We start from the raw sequence: 16,402 nt of genomic DNA, 5'->3' as shown, positions 1-16,402 counted from the left end.
ATGGGCCAGAGGTAATTCTGAATGTAAGTGAGACCCAGAAAGAGTCTGTTGTTGCTCAGGAAAGTGTTCCTCTAGAGCAAGCCCTAGGTAAAGAGAGTAAGAGCAGAATTTCTGTGAGGGGTGAATTGTTGCATAGAAAAGCCCTAGGGAAAGGAATCCTCATGGAGTCTTTGCAAGCAGTTTACTGCCACTGAAGGGTGTGAAAGTGATTTAATCAAGAAAGTTTCAGTTGCTAAAGGCCAGAAATTTTCTGTTGTGAATGGATCCACTGACTTTCCTGTTGAAAGATCCAGTGTGGATAGCTTTGAGAAGGTCTCAGATGGAGTGAAAGCTGTTAAGAAAGGTACACCGTCCTATAACCAAGTGGCTGTGTTTGGCCAGCTTGTGGGGGAGACAAGATTGTTGAGAAAGGGATGTCTCCATGCTAGTTCTGTAAATAAACAGTATGTGGCCCAGGTCAAGATGGGGGCCCTTAACCAAGAGAGCCCGAATTGCAGCCCTCCAGCCTGGAGCACTCGGAGAAGACCCAATCCCAGTTTGATCCCCTGGGGTTTTGGGGTGGCCAAAGGGCAAAGGCCGCATGTGGAAAGATTTATGCGGCCTGCGAGTGCTATCAACCACCCCCGACCTAAGGGAGGGTGTGAAACTGGAAGGGCCTGGTGTAACTCCCACCAAGGAATGGGAGAGATGCTGGGGCATCCATGGGAACGTTGGTGGGTTCGAACTTCCCCAGGTCACGGGCTAAAGTGACCCCGCTCAGTTCGATCTTGAAGGGGGGAGAAATGTGACGAAGTGGGACTGTTCTTAATGTTTCCTCTGAATAGTGTGGGGGTGCCTCAGTTTCCCCTAGGCAGTTCTTAAGTATCTAGGGGGTGGGATAAGGGTGTATGAGCATTGCAGAGCCCTAGAGGGCCGGTGTGTGCAGGGGTCTGGACACAGAGAATGGCCAACACCCTGTTTCCTGGCAACTGATGGCCTGGCCCTTCCCCCTGCAAGGTGAGAGCTAAAGGGTTGGAGAACAAAGGAATCCAGTGACCTCCTGGCCCGGAAAGGGACAAAGCCCAGAGGAGGAGGGGTTGGAGGGAGTTTCAGTTTGGGGCTGGCTGGAGGCATGGAGTGAAGTACAGAGGTGGTTGTCTGGCTCACTGCCCCCCAAAATGGACCCAGCTGAGGGGTCCTGTTCTCTGCACCTGCAAGCTCTGTGTTAGACCATGTTCCTGTCGTCTAATAAACCTTCTGTTTTACTGGCTGGCTGGGAGTCACGTCTGACTGCAAAGTTGGGGTGCAGGACCCTCTTGCTTCCCCAGGAGCCCCACCTGAGTGGACTCGCTGTGGGAAGCACACGGAGGGGCAGAGGATGCTGAATGCTCCGAGGTCAGACCCAGGAAGGTGGAAGCTGTATGTCCTGAAGACAGGCTGCTCACAGGAAGGCGACTGCCCCAGAGTCCTGCCTGGCTTCATGGGGAGCAGTTCCAGAGCATCGCCCAGGGACTCCGTGACAAGTGCCTAACTGCTTCTCTGTGGTATCAGCTATCTTTATGGGGCAGGGCAATTAAACCACTTTCCTCTGGTGCCACCAGCCACATCTGCCCTGCTAGGCACAGAGCAGGGATGGGCCACACACAGCTGCAGGGACCCTCAGGGAGGCCAGCACACAGGATGCATCCGACTGACAGGCTGCAGCCAGGTCAATGCATCCCAGGAAGTGGGGACAGAAGCTGGGAAATCTCCAGGGAGGCTTAGTATGGAATAAAAGAAAAGGAGTACTTGTGGCACCTTAGAGACTAACCAATTTATTTGAGCATGAGCTTTCGTGAGCTACAGCTCACTTCATCGGATGCACTCATGAAAGCTCATGCTCAAATAAATTGGTTAGTCTCTAAGTCCTCCTTTTCTTTTTGCGAATACAGACTAACACAGCTGTTACTCTGAAACCTGTTAGTATGGAATGTGACCAACTAGAGAGAAGCCCCTTGTCCCGACCCCCCACAGCCCGCGTGGAGATGCCTGGCCAAGGGGAACCCCTCAGCCAAGCCCCATCTCAGATACTCATTGTGATCAGCCCCTCAGTTTGTCTTTTCATCTGCCTGCCTCACGGCTGGGGAGCTCAGCCAGGGATAGAATAGTCAGGGAGAATGGCTCTTGCTTTTCCCTGAAGCTGGGTGGGGGCTTGGGGCCCAGCCCATTCCCACAGCAGCAATTCTGCTTTAGGAAAACGACTTTAATAATGGATCCAAACTCGTGACTTGCAGCAAAGCTTCAGGAGCGGCTCAGTGCAAGGCCCTGTTCCCCAGTCCAGAGGCAGGCAGGCGGCATGCCACTGACGGAACCACAGAAACACACCAGGGGTGGGAAGGTCAAAGCACCCCGCTCCCCGCCTACAGCACTGCTCAGAGAGGTGGCCTGATCCAGCCCCCTGGGCTTAGACCGTCCGCGCTCCAGGCCCCAAGGCCCCTGCCTGGCCATGGGCTCTCATTTCTCTGTGCCCTATTTCCCCAACTCACCCCCGAGAGGGCTGCTGTGGTGCTCAGAAAACAGCCCACGCTCAGCGTCTGTGCACACACCTCGCCTGCTCCTCTGAGGCCATCCCAGCCCCTGGGGCCCTGGCACCCCCCAGAGCCACCATGGCTTCAGGTCTCCCAGGACCAGCCCTGCTCACCTGGCGATTGAGCCCACAGCACTGCCAGCAAAGCCAGGGGCGCTTGTGCAGCCGGCTGCCAAGGAAACAGGAACTGACAGGAGTCGTCTTGCTCCACAGAGCTGACAGGGATACGGGGACACCTGCCTTGCAGGCCGCACTGCTCGGTGATCATCCTGGTGACCATCCTGGGGACAAGGCAAGGCCCTGGCTTTGCATTTAGGGGAATCCAGGGAGGATTTTTCAACATTTGCTCCAATGTAACGTTCAAATCCGCCGGCTGTGCTTGCCAATCTTTGGCTTTTCACCCATTCCCAGTGCAGGGGAGACCCCGAGCACTGGGCAGGGAGCAGGGCACGAGGATGAGACTCCTCCTTCCAGCCGTTTGGGGCTTGGGGTGGATCATTCCCTAGAAACCCTCCTGCAGACCTGGCCAGACACATGGTCCAGTCTTACAGCCGGTCTCGGACCACGTCAGAGGATGAGGTAAAATCACCCAGACCATATATTCCAGGAATCCCAGCTGAACGTGGAGGTGAGGTTGAGTGCGTGTAGTGTCTCAAGGGTAAAACCATTACAGGGGACACAATCGTCACCAACCCAGGAAAGGCAAGTGAAGGTTAAACACAAACACAATCCAGAGATGGTTATTAGGGGCTGGAAATGCCCAGTTTACGGCACCCAAACAAAGGTACGGCCTGCCCTGTAGCAACATCATGCAGTAGCCAGACACTGATCCCTCCATCACAATGCTTGCAGTTCCCGCTTAGGTTAAACGGATTTATAGACAATATTAGATTTTCTTCCTTTCTTTCATCCTGTTGCAGAAAGCTGGAGTTAGAGATGTTTCCAAACCTTAAATTCTGCATTCCCAAGCCTTAAGGAACATGTGGGGCTTGCTTTTAAACTTTCTTCACCTCAGCATTTCCTGGGTTTATAATGCCCGGCTTGGCGATAATTGCAACATCCCTGTAATATTTGCAGGTTCCGATACACACTCAGACTGAACGTCATTTCAACACAGACTGCAGCTGACAATTTCCCGGCTTTCTGTTATTATTACAAACTCAACATGGGAACTAAAGGAGAAACCCAAAGCAAACATTACTAGTGATCCTGAGGAGTGTCAACCTTAAACGTTTCATTTATAGGGGCAGCTTCACCACAGCACTTTGGCGGTGCACCCACTCTGGAGCAGTGCAAAGTAGGCAGAGCACGCAGTCCCCAGTCCCTTGCTCACATCCCCTCACACTCCTCTGGGTGCATGCAAGCCCATATCCACACTGAAGCTTCCCCCTGCTCTCCCCCGCACCCTCGGTGAGCAGGGCAGGTGAAACAAGGAGCTTTTCAAAGCCATTTGTTTCTTTAGGACGGAGTCTCTCTGCTGCCAAGCCCCGCCAGCGTCCCTAAGGGCAGGTTGGCTTCGTTACCATGGGTCATTTTGAAAGATGGCATCCTTGCTGAGGGCACTTTCAGCTTCGCTGCCACTGAGCCAACAGGAGACGGCAGCCAGCCGTTGTGTGCAGAACTCTCTGCAGAAGAAGATTAGTTGTCAGTCCCTGCTGAAGAAACTTGCAGTTACGAAGACCACTGCCAAAAAATAAAGATTAATCCTCTTAAAAAAAAGAAAGAAAAAAAGTCTTCAACTGTAGCCAGTGCACCAGGTTTTAGTGAGTCTGAAGTGGGCAGTTTGAAGCATCTCTGTTATCCCATTAATAAGATCATTCAGGACACACAAAACAGTCTGACACCAGGTGCTAAACTTCTTAAAGGAACCATTTTAAATTAATTTTTATTCAAAATAAGTAAACAAATTTCTTGGAAATGTTCCGAAATTTCATTCTGTGCTCAAAAAGTAAGAGCTGGAACGTGGAGGAAAGTATGCTGTGTTCCTCATACATAAACCAGTGGTGGAATACCTGCTTTACATGCAAAACAACTCCGCTTCAGTAACGGGGCCACTGGTCTGCTCGTTCCTCCTAGAGCAGTGAGTCACTGGGTCACGCTCGGAAGCGGGAGGGTTTAGATTTTGTCCAAGCTTTGGTTTTATCCTTTCAAAATGTAACTATGGGTGTTAATCAGTATCCATATAAATGACTAATGCTTTTTTGGAATCCTATCAGCTCTTGGCCTCAGTGAAATCTTGTGGCAGTGAGTTCCACAGGTAAATTATGCACCCTGTTAGAAATAATTTCTTTTTATGTACTTTAAACATTTATTTCCTTACAATTTCATCTGCTGGGCCCTTGCTCTGCTATTCGCAGAAAAGGTAAAGAAGCTCTCTCACCCATTCCCTATTTCCTCTCCCTCAGGCCTGCCAGCCCTGGGGCAGGTGATGCAGGGAAAGGCGCTGTCAGAGCAGCATGCTCCCTGGGCCGCTGCGCCCCTTGCTAGTCAACAATTATTCAATGTATACAGCACCATCCGCAGCATGAACTCTGCCAGGCAAAGTTCCTGGCCCAAGGGCTCCCAGGCGGGGAGAGCCTGTAGGGGGTGGAACAGCATCCGGCATGCCCCACTGGAGCCTGATTCTGTCACAGAGCAACAAGGAACACAGAGCCCAGAACGAGCCTGGGCCCTCATCTGTGACCCCCTGCTTTAGTTATCAGCCACTGTCTGAGGTGAGGGTCCAACCTCAAGGAGCTCCCTGTGATTCCATCTCTTGCAGCCCAACAGGGGAAGGCCAGAGATGCCGACAGACGGCAGCAGAACAGGCAGCCCAGCAAGCCAGGGGGAGACGGGGAGCCAGCCAGGGCACCCGCCCCAAATGCAGACCTCCCTGGGGCAGATTAAGGTGAGCAGCGCTCAGCCCAGGGGTAATGGCTCCTGGTACCAGTGCAATGCCTGCCCATTGGATCTCAGCATGAAGCTACCGTCCTTGCCCAGGGGCTTCGCTTACCACCCTGCAGACTGAGCCTCCAGCAGGGGTTTATAAAGGAGATTATTTCCCAGCATGCTCAGGGGTCTTTCCCCTCCGGAACCAGCTGTTCTGGTCTCCTTGGTTCAAGGCACCCAAGGAAGTGTCACTGGGGTGGGAGCAGCCTGGGGCGCAGTGCATGGGAGGGGAGAGGTGGCGGGATTTTAACTCCCAGTTGATGTAAAGCTCCAGACAGGCACCCATGCCGCTCTGACAGACATGCCCATGTGCTAGGCTCTGCCGGAGACCAGGCTGGGGTGGGGGGTGGGGCCCAAAGAGAGCCAGAGACGGCAGCTGTTTGGCAGAGCAGCAGCGATTGTGTTTACAGCACATGGATCTCCACTCCTATGAGGCAAAGGGAGCCCTGCTCCCTCTGTGCCCGGGTCCAGTAGGGCCCAGCTGGCTCTAGTCATGCTGCAGGCTTGGGGCTCAGCTTGTCAGCTCTGCCCCTGCCCAGGTGCTGTGCTTTGCAAGGGGCAGATCTAGGTGGGTGCTGGCCTCCCTGAGGGCCCCACCCAGCCCTGTCTGTGCTGCCTGGAACGTCCCCACAGAGCAATTCTCCAGAGCAGCACGCAGAGTCCTTCCCCCCACCCCAGGCCCCCCCGAGCCTTCTCACTGCCGTCTCCACAGGTAGGTCTGGATGGAGTCAGCTGGAGCCAGAGCCTCAATGAAGCCAACACCTGGGTCTGAGATCCCGAATGGCACATCCGCGGAGTACCTGAGGAGGGCGAGGGGCAGAGTCAGTCTGACTGCATGACTGCCCAGCAGATCCAGCTGACTGCCTGGCAATGAATCGAGGGGGCTGCACCACACCTCCAGATGAAGAGAGCAGTGCCATGCAGGCTGCAGGAGCAAGGTGAAGGGACCACACTCGCCTCCCCTGCTCGCAGGCCCCTCTCTAGACGAGGATCAGTGAATGTGACCAGCAGAGTTCTCATCCACCATGTGTTCAGTGCCTCTCCCCTGCCCCACAACCAGCTGTTTCCAGGGTTCCCCAGCCCCCTGGATTGTACTGTGAGCTCCTGGGGGCAGGGTGCGTGCCTCCTGCCAGTTTGGGGGCACCTGCTGATGCTCAGGCCAGCGGCGTGGCCCTCCTCTGCCCCCATCAGCGCTGTTCTTACAGTGCTCAGTGAGTAGCCTGGTTATCTCCAAGTCTCTTTCCTCCTCCCTGCCCCAAAGGCCAGCTCTGGGCTCCCAACTAGTTGGGGATTGGTCCCGCTTTGAGCAGGGGGTTGGACTAGATGACCTCCTGAGGTCCCTTCCAACCCTGATATTCTATGATTCTATGAACTCCCATCCCGGCACCGACTCCCTAAGCCCCTGCCCCGCTCCCAGTCTGGACGAGGCTCTCACACTCCAGGCCCAGCCACATACCTGTTCAGGACCACGAGCACGGCGGCGCCATCCGGGCGCAAGAAGGCTGCATACTCCATGTTGCACTTGCAGCTCTTCTTGGAGACAACCAGCCCGACATGCTGGGAGCCCTCAGGGATGAACTTGCTGCACAGATAAGAGGGAGCGGTGAGCACAGGGGGAAGGAAAGTGACGGCCCCCAGAGACAACGCTGGGCCAACAAACAGAGAGGCTGCAGCCTGGGGTGGTAGGGAGCAGAGCCTGGCTCACTGGGCACTGCTGTAATTATTGGACCTAAAATTTACCCCAGTTGTGAGCTCAAGTGCAAAAAGGCTGCACCACTTCACAAGGTGTCAGAGTAACCTAGAACCCTGCAGGCTTGGACGTGAACCAGGAAATAGGTCATGTTGTTTTCAATAATTAAATTGAATCAATGGGTGCACAAAACCCAAAAGACACAAAGTAATAAAGCCCAAAAGCAACGGGCCTACTAGCATCATCCAAAAGCCATGTTAAAATGATGCAGGTTAAAGAACAGGAAATGTGGAGCTGAAAATGAATAAATCAAAATTGATGTGTCAAATGTTAGGCCTAATTGGTGGGCAAAATAATGCGGGAATAAACCAGGCCAAGACATCCATGTTTTCCCCTCGGGAGAGGGGGGGAGGAAGGGGTGTCTTAAAAATAAACTTGAGGGGGGGGGGGGCTCAGCTTACAGTCGCCCAGCAGGCTGCTGAGCTCATCTTCCCTTGAGCCTGAGACCAAAGGAGCAGACCAGACTGAAGGCCTCACTCTTGTTAAAGGCCCTTTGTTTTTCACCTGCGAATCCTCAGCTCTGTGGGGACCCCAATTCCCAGCATCGCAGAGGCACATTCTGTCTCCCTTTCCTGTTGTTACTTTCTGCCCCACTATCCTATGTCTGTCTCTCTCAGCTTTTCGCCAATCCTGAAATCAATGTGCTGCATCAGCACAGCCAGATGAGAGGGGCCCAGCCCTGCCCAAGGAGAAAAGACCCAACCCAGTAATGTCCCTGCCCAGAATGTAGGACAGGGTCCAAGCAAACAGGTGCCACGGTCAACATGGCAGCCAAAGCATCCACTGGAGACGGACCAGCCATCCAGCATTCCAAGACATCAGCAAAAGACTCATTCCCCACCCCCTTCTACCCTCTCCCCCTCCACCTTGTGCAAGCTGTCTGTTAGAATCAGGAGAAGTGAATACCCCTTGCAAAATAGCATTAACCCTTTCCTTTCCCTCAAAGAAAGGTTGTTCTAAAAATAAAAAAAAATAAGATTTTGCCTCCAAAAGGAGAAAACCTTTCAAGGTTTTAATTGAGTTTGTTTCACATAATCTCCCAATTTCAGTTTCCATATAAATGCTTCTTTTAACTTCTTGTTCTTCCTTGTGTTTAATCAACAAACTTTCAACTTTAGAACGAAGAGTTTAGGTGTTGGCCAAGAAATCAAGCAATCCAAGGTCCCCCAGAGAAAACCCAGACCTCTTGGCATCTCACTTTCTGGGCTGGTCAGGAAAAGCGTTTAACACACCTGTGACTCTTTTGACCCTGGGCATTAACTCACCAGCACACGTGTACTGAGCCAGCTGTGGGCACAATCTCTGCAGTCCAAACCAGCTGACTGGGAATGCCCCAGCTCACCTGAAATGCCCAATGTGGTAGAACATGGGCTGCTTGTAGAAGAGATCCTTTTTCCTGTCCACGATGACCGGGCTGTCCACCAAGTTCTGGACCCAGTTGGGCCCCCCCTCCAGGTCCAGGGCCAGGTTCCAGTCGATCCAGCCGGAGACGAAGTTGTTCAGGTTCTGTGAGGGGATGGCAGAGATGCTCAGCTGGAGGCAGGGGACAGGGTGGGTGATGCTCCCGAGGCAGCCTGCGTGGGGGACCCGAGCGGGCCTTACCGTCAGGATGCTGTGGCTATACTGGTTCCCCCGATCCCAGCAGCCCAGGATAACGTCCCTCTCCCAGAAGTGGGACCCAGTGCAAGCCTCTGTGGCCAAGATGAAGTAATCAGGGAAGAGGTCATGGGTCGGTAACACAGTGTCCTCTATGGGAGCAATGAAATCCAGGTACCAATGGACGCCAATGCCATGGACATAGCGAGCAGCGTTTGGGTCACCCAGTACCTAGGAAGGAAGGAGAGAGGAGGAGCAGTCACTTATTGGCCCGGGCCTTCAAGACAGCAGCAGAAAGAAGGACCCAGCGACACACCCCTTTGAGAGCACACCCCAGACGGGCTCTCCCTCACAGCACAGGTCCAGCCACTCTGCTGCCCTGAGTGACACTGCAGGTGCCTAGGGATCAGGCCTTACGCCCGCCAGGACACATTGTTCATGGCTCTGCAGCTGGGAACAAGTCCAGAGGCCAGGGCAGAGCGGGGTGCTGGCAAGACTGTCTCTTGGCACTCTGCTCTGTGCTGGCCCACCCAGACATTGCGAGGGAAGGCCAGGGTTTCCTGGGTGGAAAACAAAATGCAGGACAAGCCACTGCTGCTTCCCAGGAAGCCGAGATCACTCGGGGCCCAAGAGTCCCAAGGGAACAGCCAGGGCAGGAGCCCCTGCTGCTCCCGGGCTAGCCAACTTTACCCTAGCTTCATCCAGGCTGGGCATCAGGCACTTGGTTCGCAGCCAGGTCCCAACCACAGCTGGTCCCTGGGAAACCCAGAGGCTTCATCCTTGAAAGCAGAGAGCAGGCAGATTGGGCCAAGCACCCCCAGCATTGAGAAGACTCTGCAGCCCAAGGGGAGAGCAAATGGGCCCCACGAAGGAAAGGAGCCAAGGAGAGCTGGGAGCTCAGCGCCCTGGGCAGCTGGGTCCTGGCTGCCACAGACCCCAGGCACCATCACACCCACGCAGATCAGCTGAGACCACTGGATGTGTGTTTGGGAGTCCCAAGTTGGGCAGACCGTGGGATCTGGGGGGAGCCCCATGCTGGGCTCGTCATTCTTCATCAAACCCTCCTGTGCAAGCAAACCTCCCCTTGGGCCAGGGGCTGCTCTGCTGCAGCCATGGCTGGTCACCGCCAGCGTCACCTCCTCAGCTCAGCTCCTGCCCACCTAAGGCAGCCACCCGTTGTCTGGAGTCTCCCCCAGGCTGCGAGGCAGGGCACAGCCTCCAGGCACTGCTGTGATAAACAACATGAATGGGAGGGCTGGCAGCTCTCCTGGGAGCAGCAGATTGCCAAGCCAGGTGGCCAGCACAGCCATACTCATGCTTATAGCCAGACCGAAAGGGCTAGGAAATTAGAGGCAGCTAGATGGAACCCTGCTGCCGCAGCAGCTCCCTTGAGGAAGGAGCAGGGCAGCTGTCCCTGGGGGCCAGAGTGTGCTCTCTGCCCCCAGCAGCCTCATAGTCATCCAGGGGTCATGGGAACTGGCTTTGGCAGGGCTGGAGTCTTCCTGGATGTCCTGCCAGGGCCCAGCCCTTAGAAGAGGGAGCACCCTGCTCAGCCTGGCGGGAACCGCTCCTCCCGCCCAGCAGGGCACATGCCAGGCATATGCCCGTTGAGTACGCTCGGACCACAGGCCAATCCCAACACCCGGCATCTCCCCGCAGAGCGGAGCTCATGCACAGCCAGCCCCAGCAGAACAGGCGAAGGAGCAATGGGCCCCGGCATGCAGACTCACCACTTTGGCCCAGTGGGGGAGCAGCACCCTGTTGTCGTCCAGCATGATGAGCCGGACGCCCTTGTGCGAGCTGTTGGCCAGTGCCGGGCCCAGGTCCTGGGCAACGAAGTCCCGCTGGTGCTCGGCGGTGAAGCCCAGGCACTGGAAGGGGTAGTTGTTTATCAGCCCAGCCGTGGGCTCGTTCTGTGCCGTCACCGCCCAGAACGTCAAGTTGTGCTTGGCGTATTCATCCAGGAACCTGGGGGCCGGGGATGAGAAACATTAGCAGCCCCAGCCGTGCCCCCCAGCGCCCGGCCTGGGGTGCAGAGACCAGTCCCCCTGCCCCCCACCCGCATGGACTGTACAGACCTCGCCCACAGTCTGTTGTTTTGCCGGCTCAGAGAGCTCACACCGACTTCTCCAACGCCCCGTCCCTAACACCTGTCCAGCCCCTTCCCTCGCACAGCCCTAGGGCCAGCTGTACTCACCGAGACCCGCCCCATCCTGCCGGCTCCTCTCCACAGGAGAGCCCCTGCCCCGCGCTGCCCTTTACCTGATGAAGTAGTTGGCCCAGGTCTTGTGATACTTGTCCCCCGGCTTCCCCTTCAGGCTTCCCTTCCCTTTCATCTCCCCGCTGGTTTTCATCCAGACCGGGGATGACCAGGGACTGGCGACCAGGGACAGCGGCTTCTTGGACAAGGCCATGGCTCGGTGGAGAATGGGGATCTGAAGGGACAGAGCAGCAGGACCAGCTCACTGTGTGCCACAGGGGTCTCAGGAAGGAACGTGCCTAGACACACCGGTCCCCTGGGGGCTACTCCCTCTCAGGAGGGCAGCAGTGGCAGCTCAAGGGCTGCAGACGCAGAAGGGAGCCTAGAAAGGCTGCAGGACAGGGGAGCTCCCCTTTGCCGTGGTGCCCAGCAACTGCATAGATGGGACTTTCCCCTCACAACGTCACAACTCGTCACGCAGAAGGGGCTGGGAGACGCCTGCAGGGCGGTCAGGGAGGCCAAGGAGCGTCTGATGGAGACCCAGAGCAATGGCTGAGGGGTGAGTGCCATCAGGGGGTGGGGGATCAGCCCCAGCCCCAGCCCATGATGGCCACAGAAAATACCCCAGATGAGGTGGGGCCTGGGAGCTTGGTCGGAGTGTAGAAAACCTGAGCAAATTGGGACTGGCCGCTCCCTGCGGCCCCCTCCCCACTCCAGTGCGGCTCACTTTCAGCTTTGTATCCTCATCCGTCAGGTCAAAGTTGAGGAGCTGGTAGTCGTAGGGGGTGTCGTCGTAGCTGTAGGGGTGGGTGGAGAAGTCACAGCTGGCCATGGGAATGCGGACCAGGTTGTACTCGATCCCTGTGGGACAGGAAGGAGGTGACCCAGGACCCAGTGTCACAGGAGCCAAAACAGCAGGTCCCAGTGACTACACGTGGGGACAGAGGGCCTCAGGCTGCAGGACGTGACGTGTAGCTCCTGAGAGCCATAAGCCCAGAGCCAGGGCCTGCCCCCCACCAGGACAGCCAGCAAGTCAACGCCATACATCACTGCCCCGAATCGGCCCCCAGCGCTCACCTTCCTCCGTGAAGTAGGACGCGAGCAGGTGGCGTTGGGTCTCCTTGGACAGGGACAGGATGTTCATCGCAGCCGAATCTGTGACGGAGCCGCCAAAGCCCTTCACTTTCTGGTACTGCTGCGCGGTGTCCAGCTTCAGCACAAGATCTGCGGGGCAGAGAGCAGCTCGGCTCAGAGCCCTGCAGCTAGGAGCAAGGGCCAGGGCCAGCGGCCAGCCCTGCCCTCGGCATCCCTAGTGCCCAAGCAGATACCTGGGGCCGTGGAGTCGCTCTGGAACCTCCCCTCGCTGCGCTCCAGCCGCTTGCCCGCCTTGCTGCTCTCATACTTGGCGTATGTGCCCACGGCCGGGACGACAATGGGGTCCAGCGTGTCACAATAGGTGGCGTTGCATTCACACACCATCAAGTCATGGCCAAAATACTGGGGGCTGCAGGGACGGCTGCCTAGGAAGAGAGAGACAGACTGGGTGAGTGCAGGGCTCCGGGTATAGTTTGGGGCTTCCCCACCCTCCTGGGAGAGGATTCCCACCCCCCGTCAATCCCATTCCTCTGAGCTCTGGGGATGCCCCTGAGCGAGGTCCCTCCCACACGGTCCCAGGCACCCATCTCAGGAGCAGCAGGGTTCTCAGCACACCCGTTTGGTCTCTCAAACCCCAAGACTCCTGCACCAGCCAATACCCTGCTACTTCCCCCCACGCCGAGGAGAAGTGCAGAGGCTGAGCGGCACCCAGGAGGGACCCTCCCCGCAGGTCACACACACGACACGTCACAAGCGCTTACCTGCCGCCCCGGGCGCTGTCTGGATGAAAAGGAACCAGCCCACAATGCTGGCGCATCCGGCCCACATGGCGCCTTTCCTGCCCGGTGTGACCCCGCAGCCAGTCCCAGCGAGCACAGCACTGGGCACCTGGGCCTGAAAGCAGGATGGAGGCTGTGAGTGTCGGGGCCGCTGGGACACCCACTCCCCACTCACTGCGCCTTCAGTGGCTCCAGCCTCAGGAGCAGCCGGGCAAGCCCAGGACCACAGGGACTCCTGGAACAGCACAAAGAGAGGAGGCCGCCTGCCCAGCTCAGCCCAGCCTGGTGGTGGAGGGTGTCAGGGAGCTGAGCCGCTCTGGTAACTCCTGTCCTGATCTCTCCTCCGTGCCCTTCCGCTCAGCTGAACCCCAGGGCCACAACAAGCTGCAATTCCCTCAACTCACCAAGACATCCACCTCCACAGCCAGCCCCAGCCTCTCTTTTAAAGGGAGCCTTGGCTCCAGTGCCTCCCACACCTGATCTCATCTTCTCAAGTCTTGTCCCACCCCATGCTCTTTCCCAGTCTCTTCCCAACTACTCCCCTAGTCTCCTTCAGCCACCCTGACTTTGTCCCTTCTTACCTAGCAGCCCCTGCTCCTGGGATACCAGCTGCTCCTTCCCCTCACCCTGAACTCCTCCAGCCTCCAAGGCTTACCTGACCCAGCGCTTAAGGGGTTGTAGTGGGCACCTCAGCGATCCGGTCCTATATTTACCAACTTCATTAATGATCAGAGCAAGGGAGCAGAGAGCAGGTACATATCATTCCCGCATAACACTGACCTGTTCTTTGGTGCCAGCCCCAGCCAGAGAGAATCAGGAGGCCCTGAGGCCATCAGACACCTGGGCAGGAGACTATGACAACATGGGACTCACCCTGTGAGGACACAGAGCGAACAGCAATGGGTGGGCGAGACGAGGGGAGGAAGGCGAGAGAGGAGCTGGGTGCTGGCATAAGGACCTCATCCATCTTGCCTAGCCAGTAACACAGGCATCTTTTGCAATGGCTCAGTTCCACCTGACCTCGATTACAATGGCAGTCTTAATGAGGGATTAGCAAATGCCCAGTCATGCCAAGCTACATCTGCTGCCACATGACTTCTCACGGATTAACCTGCATTAACCCTGGTACCCTGGCCAAGTCCCACTTGGGCAATACTATGCCAAACTAGAATTGCCCTGCAATTTCAGGGGATGAAATTATTAGTCACTTTCTGTGACACTTGTTGCGCAGTTTCTCCTGGTACACGACTGCTGCGTTCCACCCTGGAGCTGGGTGCATTTCAATAGTAAGTACTCACTGTGTTGAGAATATGCCAAGTGCTTGGCGATGCCTCCAGCTGAAAAGCACTGTGGGACAACACACTGAAAATAAAACCAACGAAGAATTCTTTGACCCTGCCGGCTGTAGGTTAGTTCAGGCCACATGGAGAAGAAAAGTTACTTAAAATCGGGGCAACTAGGAATGCAACATTCGTCTCTTGCCTGGAAATGACCCCCACCCCTGAGAACGTGCATGGTCATTTATCATGGCCCAAGACTCACTCTGGTTTAGGCTGCTGAGAATTCCCTTTTCCCCAGGAGACGGATTTTGAGAGGACGAGGCCATGGAATTAACTCACCTTTACTGTGATTATCTTTCCTGTGGATTCCACCTCAGGATGAAAATTATGAATTTGAAAGAGCCTAGATCAAAGCTCCGGCCCTAGCCCCGATTGACTGCATGGCCCCTGCTCTTGTCTCCACAGGTCCTTGGGGCAGGGCCGGGGCCAGGTCTCCTTCTAATGCCATAAAGGGCCCGGGGTGCGAAACAGAGACTGGGCTAAAAAACCAGAACCTGGCTGGCCCCAGCCCCTAGTTCAGGGCCCAGACACATGCCCTGGCACAGGGAGGATGAGGGGAGGGGCTCAGAAAAAGCCCCGACACCAGCCCGACCGGCTGCGCCAGGCAGCTCCCCCGGAGCCGGCTGGACGGGCCCCCACCCACGCAGCCCACGGGGGGCGGGCGGCGCTGCAGACCCCGCGGAGAGGCTCCAGGCCCCGACCAGCACAGCGCGGAACCACGGCAAGCGGGGGCGGCAGCTGCCCCCGGGCCGGGCCGGGCCGGGCCGGGCCGGGCGCCCAGCACCGGGCCGGGCAATGGGCGGCCCCGCCTGGCAGGGGGCTCACCGGGGCGCGGCGCAGCGGATCCCGGGCCAGAAGCCGCCGCCCCAGGCCCGCGGGGAACCCAGGCGTCCGGGGCCCGCCCACAGGCTCCTGCGGCCACTCACCGGGCGGCGGCGGCTCCGCGGACGGGCGTGGACCGAGAGTCACGTGACGGCGCGGTCACCTGACCCGGCCCCCGCGCCTGCGCCCGGAGCCGCTGGGCCCCCCGAGCCTAGCGGGGATCGCCCGGGGCGGGGCGGGGCGGAGCCGGGCCGGGCCGGGCCGAGCCGGGATCTCCTGGGGCGGAGCCGGACTGGGCCGAGCCGGAACCGCCTGGCCACGGAAGGAGCCTGGGGCCGAGCCGGGCTGAGCTGAGCCGGGCCGAGCCGGAACCGCCTGGCCGCGAAGGGAGCCTGGGGCCGAGCCGGGCCGGGCCGAGCCGGCGTTGCCTGGCCGCAGAGGGAGCCTGGGGCCGGGCTGAGCCGAGCCAGAATCACCTAGCCGCAGAGTGGGCTGAGCCGGGCCGGGCCGGGCCGAGCCGAGCCGGAACCGCCTGGCCACGGAGGGAGCCTGGGGCCGAGCCGGGCCGAGCCGAGCCGGCGTTGCCTGGCCGCAGAGGGAGCCTGGGGCCGGGCTGAGCCGAGCCAGAATCACCTAGCCGCAGAGTGGGCTGAGCCGGGCCGGGCCGGGCCGAGCCGGAACCGCCTGGCCGCGAAGGGAGCCTGGGGCCGAGCCGGGCCGGGCCGAGCCGGCGTTGCCTGGCCGCAGAGGGAGCCTGGGGCCGGGCTGAGCCGAGCCAGAATCACCTAGCCGCAGAGTGGGCTGAGCCGGGCCGGGCCGAGCCGGAACCGCCTGGCCGCGAAGGGAGCCTGGGGCCGAGCCGGGCCGAGCCGGGCCGGCGTTGCCTGGCCGCAGAGGGAGCCTGGGGCCGGGCTGAGCCGAGCCAGAATCACCTAGCCGCAGAGTGGGCTGAGCCGGGCCGGGCCGAGCCGGAACCGCCTGGCCGCGAAGGGAGCCTGGGGCCGAGCCGGGCCGAGCCGGGCCGAGCCGGCGTTGCCTGGCCGCAGAGGGAGCCTGGGGCCGGGCTGAGCCGAGCCAGAATCACCTAGCCGCAGAGTGGGCTGAGCTGAGCCAAGCCGGGCCAAGCCAGAATCGCCTGGCCACGGAGGGAGCCTGAGGCTGGACCAGACAGCCTGGCCTGGGGGCTCCGCCAGCCCATCACACCCGAGTTCCAGGGGCGTGGGGGCTCGTTGCACCCTGCTGCTGTCCAGCCCGCAGCAGGGCAGGCATGCAGGGAAGGCAGAGCGTGTCCCCGGGGCACAGAAGACATGGAGCCTGGGCTGCGGAGCTGAGCCACAGTGCTGGCTG

At 58.3% G+C, this 16,402-nt stretch overlaps 1 protein-coding gene across 12 annotated transcripts; it reads right to left on the bottom strand.

The window, feature by feature from the left end:
* Positions 1-3,289: 3,289 nt before the first annotated feature.
* On the bottom strand, positions 3,290-15,241 carry GBA1 (glucosylceramidase beta 1). 12 transcript variants are annotated; one of them, XM_073323318.2, is made up of 13 exons: positions 15,160-15,241; positions 14,192-14,255; positions 12,876-13,767; positions 12,348-12,539; positions 12,097-12,243; positions 11,747-11,880; positions 11,082-11,254; positions 10,550-10,787; positions 8,826-9,050; positions 8,566-8,729; positions 6,930-7,055; positions 6,172-6,273; positions 3,290-4,228 (listed from the first exon to the last, which is right to left on the bottom strand). In XM_073323318.2, exons 3-13 carry the CDS (start codon positions 12,940-12,942, stop codon positions 4,111-4,113), a joined length of 1,686 nt encoding a protein of 561 aa, XP_073179419.1. In that variant the 5' UTR covers positions 12,943-13,767; positions 14,192-14,255; positions 15,160-15,241; the 3' UTR covers positions 3,290-4,110. The 12 variants fall into 12 exon arrangements, with proteins under 12 accessions (XP_073179419.1, XP_073179423.1, XP_073179418.1 ...); XM_073323322.2 differs by having other exon boundaries at positions 12,876-13,008; XM_073323317.2 differs by lacking the exon at positions 15,160-15,241 and adding an exon at positions 15,059-15,153.
* Between the last annotated feature and the right edge of the window lie 1,161 nt (positions 15,242-16,402).

This window comes from Lepidochelys kempii, chromosome 24 (assembly GCF_965140285.1).
Source record: "Lepidochelys kempii isolate rLepKem1 chromosome 24, rLepKem1.hap1, whole genome shotgun sequence".
NCBI lineage: Eukaryota > Metazoa > Chordata > Testudines > Cheloniidae > Lepidochelys > Lepidochelys kempii.
Note: the sequence above shows the minus strand (reverse complement) of the source record. Positions and strands in the feature narration are given on the sequence as shown.

What these genes read in the sequence shown, in the direction of transcription:
- GBA1 (XM_073323318.2), bottom strand. Translation starts at nt 12,942, where the DNA reads ATGTGGGCCGGATGCGCCAGCATTGTGGGCTGGTTCCTTTTCATCCAG. An exon ending in ATGAGGATACAAAGCTGAAA is followed by an intron (nt 11,255 to 11,746) that starts GTGAGCCGCACT and finishes CTGTCCCTTCAG; the next exon opens with ATCCCCATTCTCCACCGAGC. An exon ending in TACCACATTGGGCATTTCAG is followed by an intron (nt 7,056 to 8,565) that starts GTGAGCTGGGGC and finishes TTATCTGTGCAG; the next exon opens with CAAGTTCATCCCTGAGGGCT.